Source organism: Lactuca saligna, chromosome 7, assembly GCF_052625555.1.
Source record: "Lactuca saligna cultivar CGN05327 chromosome 7, ASM5262555v1, whole genome shotgun sequence".
NCBI lineage: Eukaryota > Viridiplantae > Streptophyta > Magnoliopsida > Asterales > Asteraceae > Lactuca > Lactuca saligna.
In genome coordinates, this window is record NC_136423.1 from 66,966,202 (window position 1) to 66,974,951 (window position 8,750).

The 8,750-nt window shown below is 35.9% G+C and overlaps 1 protein-coding gene across 1 annotated transcript; it reads right to left on the reverse strand.

Annotated features, from left to right (window-relative positions):
- Positions 1-1,528: 1,528 nt before the first annotated feature.
- LOC145004290 (uncharacterized) lies at positions 1,529-5,331 on the reverse strand. Its single transcript, XM_078963182.1, has 5 exons — positions 4,570-5,331; positions 4,286-4,386; positions 4,028-4,204; positions 1,972-3,638; positions 1,529-1,879 (listed from the first exon to the last, which is right to left on the reverse strand). Exons 1-5 carry the CDS (start codon positions 4,776-4,778, stop codon positions 1,742-1,744), a joined length of 2,292 nt encoding a protein of 763 aa, XP_078819308.1. The 5' UTR covers positions 4,779-5,331; the 3' UTR covers positions 1,529-1,741.
- Between the last annotated feature and the right edge of the window lie 3,419 nt (positions 5,332-8,750).

The window sequence follows — 8,750 nt, forward strand, 5'->3', positions numbered from 1 at the left end:
GTTTGAGGTATCATCGATTTGGAAAAGAAGAGCTCAGATTGATCGCAATGCACACACCTATGACTTCCGCAATAAATGATTTTGGAACGAACTCTGATAAATGCTTTTAATTAACAATGTTTCGGAATGTTTGGGTTAAATTAAAAATGAAATTTTTACCCCTTATTTTTGGGTCGTTACATTGATGCCGAGAGTTGAAGATCCTTACAAGGTGGTGGGACGAGTTAATGATAATGCCTACAAAGTTGAGCTTCCAGGTGACTGTGGAGTTCATGCTATATTAACACTGGAGACCTTTCACCTTATCTTGATGATGATGGACTAGCTGAATTAAAGACAATTCCTTTAAAAGGGGGAAGGAATGATGCAAATGCAAAGCACAAACTTTCGCAGTCAAAGTCAGTTGTTGGACGTGTGAAAAGGCATGAAAATAACTTAGAATGCAGCGGAATATTCAAGATTAAAACCAACTTCGTTCCCTTAAAAGGTATGAAAATAACTTATTCAACAAGAAATCGAGAACACGAGAATTAACAAGTAACTTGCACAACAAGAAAGGCGTGAAAATAACTTAAGTTACTTTGTTGAGAACCTATTGGACCCGATAAAACTAATTTTGTTCCCTTAAAAGGTATGAAAATAACTTAATGGAATGAATGTACAAATATGCAAAAACATCATAGGGTTATTGTGTCATTTTCCTTTAAAAACACTACAACGTTATCAAAAAGATGTTCCTTGCGATACTTGGTTTGACAGAAAAAACCTAAATGACTATTATAAACGCAAAATCCGAAGTCAAACACTTCAAGTGGGCAACAGATTAGTATCCATAAGTTGAACCATAGTCATAAAGCAATCAAATATTAGAAGATCAAAGTCCACCCAAACCACATGCCAAATTCCACACCTCCTGAACCAAAAAGCACTTGAAAAACAAATATGTGACATCTTCAACTTCCTCTTCCTAACCACAAACTAACTGCTTTCCATTTTTATAAAAACTCTGTTGTTCAGAAACAAAGTTATTCATTCACACGGTGAAAACAACATTTTAAATTGTTGATTCTTCAAATTTAACTTAAAAAAACTCCGATCGGAGATGCTTTAAGAGTTTAGTTTGTTTCTTTTCCGTCGCTAAAATAATATTTGGTTGGTACAAATTAGATCATTTCCAAACCAGCTCAACCACAACAAATTAATTTTGGATGTTTACTTTTAACTTAAGGGAGTCAATAAAATTTATCAAAACTAGCTGATGATAGCTGGAAAGTAGAAGTTTCAGTTTTTATTTCTGTGAAAACATTCAGTAAAAAATAATTATAAACTTTTGAAATGTATAAAATAACTTAATAAATAAACATTAAAAACTCTTAAAAGGTATCAAAAGTTACTTGAAATAACTTTTAAATTATGAGTTTTTCATTTCAAATTAAATATTTAAACTCAAACTCTCGATATATTCAACCTAAGTAGCAGGCAAGGCCAACGTGAATCACAAGAAGACTCGTAACATTCTGAGATTAACTTGAAGAAGCAAAATGATCTGAATATATATATATATATACATTTTAAGTTTTAACATAAATCTGTTGATACATAACAGAAAATAAATCTAAAACTATGAGAGTGGAGTGGAGACATAAGATGCTGAATAATAGCATTTATTAATTACTATAGACTTTAAAACACTCACTCTCACTCTCAAGATGAAGAATAGATTGATATACAAAACATAATCTCACATCTCTGACAAAATATTACTAATCTTACGAAGCTCTTTAAGAGCTGCCATGGCTGTCATCTGTCCTCTATCCACCAGTGCCTTCTTCGACATGTTATCTACTTCCTTTTCTTGCTGAAACACCGATTCAATCACCTGGAAAAAAAAAATAATAATAAAAAAATAACTTCTATTACTACAATCACATATACACAAAATCATATTTGTTAAAATCTGTAAAACAATACCTGAAGATTTTCCACCATGGATTCACCTAGATTCTTCAAAGAACACGTCTTGTTTTGCTCGCCGGATTCCGCTTTGCTCGTTACATCCATCCCAGAATCCGCCGCCACTTCACTTTTCTGATCACCACCGCCGCCCTTCTCCGACGAACCCTCACCGCCATTCTTCCCAAACTTCCAAAGCCACTGAAGCTTCCCCGAAGAAAGTATCCTATCTTTCAAATTCACCCCTGGTTTTCCGGCGGAATCTTTATTCTCCTCCACCTTCACCGGAGCATCTCCGGCGACAGCCTCCGGCGAATCAACTTCCGCGACAGTCTCAGGCGATTCAACTTCCACGACAGTCTCAGGCTCATTGACTGATAAATTCGACGCCACGCTACTCCGGTCAGTCTCGTTTTCATGGTGGTTGTCATTGGCGGCACCACCGGGGCTAGCCACGTCGGAAAAAATCGAAGAGTTCTCTTCACTGCCACCATTTCCACTCTGTTCACCGCCGGAATTTTCCGGTTCCTCTTCTAACCCGAGCTGTCGGGCCAAGTCATCGAGCAAACTCCGGCGAACATGTCGACTAATCCGGGCCGGGCCCGGGGATATAATCGTCTTTTCACGAAATCCCTTAGAAGAAGACGGATCGGATTCCGTTCTCAATAACTGCACTTTCGCTTTTTCCGGCCAATCTTTCGGTTTATTTTCAACTTTCTTTTCTTCTTCTTTATGCAAAACCCGCCATTTCTCCTCCCAATAGCTATGACTCTTACCGGTGGTTACTTTGCTCAGCTTGTAACCACCGCTACCGCCGCCGCCATCCACCGGCGGCGGCATCGATCTCATGGCGGCAATAGCCACCGGAACCAACGACTTCCCTTTCTTCACCAATTTCTCCAAATTCACATCTTTTGGAAAATTCAATAATCTTTGAAGACACGAAGTGGCGGTTTCGGTGGAAAGAACAGACGATCGAATATACAGAATCATCGAAACCGCAAGGGCGGCAATAAACGCCCCGCGGGTCGAATTCAAGACCCGGAAACTTGTTTCCGGGTCGTTTTCATTTTCCACCCCATCGAGTTTTTTATTATCAAACGAAAATATTTCATCCCAAATGACCAAAAGGTCCTCAAGGTCAAACTCCCGCCCGAACAACACCCGTAGCCATCGAAGCGCGAAATACTGCGGTTCAACCCCGAGCTCAATGAAATGAGTGTAAAGAGACGGATCAACCACCGCGAGGAGGTGGTACAAAGCGGAGGAGGCTTCGATTACTGGCGGCAATTGGGTGGACAAAGGCGGCGGTGCGAAAAAGTTGGACATTGCAACCGTACCACCGTTACCAGACATTAACGCATCGAACATACAATAGGCGTCGTGTTCCATGAATTTTTGGGATAAGACAATTCCCAATTCGCCCTCGGCCCCATACGGGTCGCAAAAGGAGATGATTGTTTGGATTTTGGGGTCGAGGGTATTTATGGGTTCTTGATTTTCTTGGATTTCGTTATTGTTGTCTGTGTGTTGAGATGTTTGAGTGTATGTTGAATCGGTGTTGTGGAATAATAGGCCATCGAAATTATCGGTGAAGTAATGTTTGTATAATTTTCGCACTGCGGATAGACGTTCTACATCGGCTTCTAGAACGTATAATAGTGGAGCCAAGAGTTCGTGCATTCCTAAAAATAATTATATAATTTGAGAAATTAGATGAGTCTTAGTGTATGTGAAATGAATGCATTATATGGTTTCCTCTTATTATAGTATTGTAATTTGAAAAATCTACTCAATTATAGCATTATACTTTCAATCTTCTTTTTAGAACATTGTACTATGAAAATTGTTTTCTATTTTAATGGCATTGCTATAATAAACCAATAGATGTTTGTTTCTATTTCTTGCATTTATTAACCATTTTAAAGCATTATTTATCAAGAATGCACTTTATCGATACAAGATCAAAACCACTTTTCTCAACTAAGTCTCCATCAAACCAATTTCATGAGAGATATTTTAATAAAAAGTTGAAGAAAAGTAAAGAAATTATTTTGAAATAATAATACTTTACCTTGTCTATAGCCATGGTTGGGATGTCTAATACACCAAAGCAACAAAATTCGTCTCAATACCCCTTGGCATCCAGGAGTCTGAAAGTAGCTACCATGTTCAGGATACAATCGTGACAAATCTTGATCCACCATTTTCTCTATCTCGGCTTTTTGAAAAAAGCGACCCCACATGCTATCTGCGAAAACGTAATATGTTCTTCATTTGTAAAGATGTAAGCGGGATGATGAATATGATTGACTTTAAGCAAGAAAATTACCTGGGTCTTGCGATAATGGATTGTCCATAACAAGATCGGGAATATTGCTTCCATCTTTAGGAAGAGGATCGATTAGGTGCCTCCTTCTTAAAGTAGCGTAGCTGGAAAACAAACGAATTAAAATGTTAGCGCTTGATTACGAACGAAAAGGGGAAGTTTTTAGAGATTGTAAGTAGATTGGATCGAAGCAGCCATGTTTGACCAGATGTTGATATGAAGGTATGAATCATGATTACTTGATTAGATGCAGAGATTGACAAACATATGAACATACTAATATATACCTTCTACGGGAATTTGCAGTAACACGACGAACTTCATCGACGGAGGAAGAAGAGGGCAAAACCCCCAAATCAGTACGCCACTGAACCCCTCTCAAGTCCCAAAAGCGGCGATTATTATCCAAATCACCTCTCTCCGGTGACGACTCGGGGGTTTCTGAAGATTCCGGTAATGTATTGGTCGTCGGCTCGGCAAGGGCCGCCGGTGACATAATTTGGATTGACCGAAAATTCAGAAAATGCTAAAAACCCGATCAAAATCCACAACCCCAATTCACTAAATTTTATAGAAATTGATCTTTGGATGAGCAAAAACAAAGTATTGAGCTGCTAATTCGTCTTCTACGTGTAAATATGTATAAAGAAATACAGAATATTTATGTAACCAAGAACCAAATCAGGGAATCTGTGAATGAGGAGAGAGAAATTTGCGCAAAACTGCGGATTTACACAGGAATAGTTACTTCCCTGTAAGAATCGTTAGGGTTTGGGGAAATTTGTTAACAGAGTATGATAGATCTTATCAAATACAAAATTCGAGAGACGAAAACCACACCCAAACTTATGAAAGTTACAAACAGATCTTCAAGGAGCTATCCAACAACACAATTATGGGTTGTTTTGATTGGGTTACTGCAACAAAAGGGGGGGATTGATGTGGAAGAAAGCGTGAGCTGAATGAGACTTGAAGAAGAATGATTCGCATAATTTTGTGAAATTTGTTTGCTTTTTCCAAGAAAAACAAAAAGGTAGTGGGCAGTCTTTGTCAAAGCATGTAGAATTATGGTTTCGTCTACCACAAGATCAAACAAAACAAAATTGATAACTTTTTTTATATAAATTAATGCTTTATTGGTTAATAATGTATATTTAAAGGAATATTATAATTACTTTCATTGATATAAGTTATAAATATATGAAATGATAATCAAACGAAAGTTAAACGAAAAATTAAAACGAAAAGTTGACGTGTGAGTTTGACATTGTTTTTTTAAATAAATTTGATTCATATCAGAAATTTCTTTCTTCGGGATATAACAAAAGGTTCTTTCAAGAACAACAAAATCAACAAGGTTTGGATAAGTAAATACAGGATCATAACCAATATTGTATCTAATATCATTCATAATTACGAATCGTAACCGATAATTAAAAATTAATTTTCGACTATACAATCATTCAACCCATCAATTTTGATGGATAATTTCCAATTTATCTATTTTTCGTTTTAAATGTAATACCTAAGTATCATAGAGGAGAACTCAAATATGCAAACGTAATTTCATTTCGAAATAAAGAAGAATCGAAAATGAGAAAAACACATTTTTTCTGAAATTGGAAAGCATTGTTTTCTACAATAATAAACTTATTTGACCTTTTTATTATATTTGCAAGTACTATAAAATAAAATAATTTAATTATTAATTATTATATTGATAAATATATGTTATTAAAATTAATTATATAATTATTATTAATTTTGGAATAATAAATTTTATACCAAGTTGCTATAAAATATATTATAATTTATTTTAAAAGTATTGGTATGTATGGATATTATAACCATATCATCAATAGTTTTTTATATTTTTTTATGAATGAAAATAAAATAAAATAAAATTTTTGATTTTAGTTATATTAACTATTATGATCAATAGATACACATCTTTTAAGATTATGTTATCCCTGTAGATTCATATGAATAAATTAAAATATAATTTTTATTTAATAATATTTTTAACTATTGTTATAATCAATTATTTCAGGGGAAATTAAGCAATATAACATGTTGAGGCAATTCGGAACATATTTCGGACAACTTTTCAGATGGGTCGGCCCATTAACGTTGATCCGATTGTCATTTCAGACTATCCGTTCGAGTTCCGAATCAAAATTTTAAATTTCAAATTTCTAAATATAATTTTAAAAAATTCGGACCTTTGCCTTTATTCTGGATCTTGCTCCGACTTCCGATTTTGATTCCAACACGCAATTCTGGATCTTTCGATTTTCGATTTCGATCATTATTCCGATCTTCAACATGCAAGTCTGATCTCCGTCACGCAACTACGACATGGAAGAAGAACATTACGACCCCATTATTTTAGGGGTACGTTCTTCGTTTTCCCTTTACATAGTTTTCTTATTTGTTTAAGGTGCCTATTTCTTCTACGGTTACTGTTCCGGAATTCGTAGAACACCTCCGGAATGAATGGAAAACGTTCTGGTTTAAATTAAAAGTTCATTGTGGAAGCCTTCGGAACGTGAGGAACTGTTCCAGATCACGATGAACTCATCTGGAACATGAGGAAGAGGTCCAGAACTGCTCTGGAACTGGTTTGGAATATTGGTCATTTCCGTTTTGGAATGAAGTGATAACACCTTTTTTTATTTGTGCAACACAACATGGTTTTTTATACATCTATTTCACTCTCGTGTAAACCCAAAATCGGCAGGCAAATTCTTGCAGCATTCAGAAACAGACTCGAATGCGAGACTATGTTCCAGAATACATGTTTTGGAAGATGGTTAGACATTCCTAATATAGATGAGGTTCCTTTGCTTCTACATTACGTCTTTTGCCACGAAGTTGTCACCGACCCCCAAAGCCAAGTAGAGGAAATGGTTTTTGAGATTGAGGGTTACAAGCTATCTTTCGGGAAAAAAGAATTTTGTCCCATTACTGGCTTCCGATTTGGTGACTATTTTCCTGCTTCTGTATCCGGTGCCGCCTTCTATTCCTGTGCCTTTCCTATGGTCCCGAGGAATGTCTCGGTCAAATTAGACGATGTTATTAATGTGTTTAAACATTCACTTAATGAGTTATCAGATTAGGATGCAGTCCGTGTATGTCTTTTATGATGGGTTTTACAGATAACAAAAATCATTTTTTTGGCGGAATACATAAAACTCGAAGTTCGCATACACCCTAAGGATCTAAGTTTTCACTGTTGAATGCAATAATCAATTTGAATATCAAGAACCCTATTGTAACCCTGGTATTTTCGAAATTAATAAAAGGGTATAATAAACATACTTTTTGATTATGCTAGTAGATAATTTGTCACACCCCCGAACCATGACGGGGAAACGTCTGGGGGCGAATGACGTCATTGTATAGTACCACAACAGTTGAATATGAATGAAGCATAGCAACCAAACATCATATATTGAGATAACACACTTAGATTTTTTACATGTTGTATATGTTCATGAAATTACACAAAAATGACATAATGTATGGAAATTTCAAAATGCAGCAAATATCCAAGATCCATGGCCGAAATACCTACTCACTGAGTCCCTGAGAATACAAGTCGGTGAGTTCATAAGCATATTGGTAAGAAAATGTTTGTAACATCTTTGTTTGTAATAATTTGTAAGACACTAGAAAATCCGATATTTTTTTGTAAAAAATGGTTTGTAAGTCTCGTCCTAAACTGTGAGTTATTGCATGTATGTCCTTTTGTTTTCTTTTGTTTGTAGTTTAAAAGAGTGGGAGTTCCCAGAAAATCCCATATTTTTTGTTTTATGAAAAATTGTAGTCTTAAAACCCTAAGACTGGGGTGGTGATAGTAATGTACAAAAAATGAAGCGTAGTTTTATATTTTATAAAATCATTGAAGTGTACACTTTTTGTAAATCCAAAATAACGTTGTTAATCCCTATGTGAGTCGTGTTCCTAGCCGTCTTTTACGAGTCTGGAAAGCCTCCTCAGAGGGATCCTAAAAATAGAATAGAGAAGTACAACCATGCTTGATGTGACTGATATGCATGTCATGACGTTCTTCAGGTGTCGGTTTCGATAGGATATTTGTTACACTAGACTGGCCCCATCTAGCTGTAGCGAGCAGCTCATGTGTGGGGGTGTCAACCCCGTATAGATCTATACATAATTACCTCGCTCTCCCTCCAGGAGACTCTAGTTATAACTACAGGACTTACGGTGTATGCTAGGTAGGTACGGCGAATGAAAGTCTCACAAGAGCCTTAACAGATTTACGCGACTTTGACTCCCCTTTATTGAATAATGAAAATAACATTACTAGTGTAAATTCGTGACTGAAGTTTTATGACACGCATTTTACATCTTTATGACATACATCTTATAACTTGTACTTTTAAAAGCTTTACGGTGGACAGATTATGACACACAAATTTTTCTGTCGTAATAATCCTTTTGT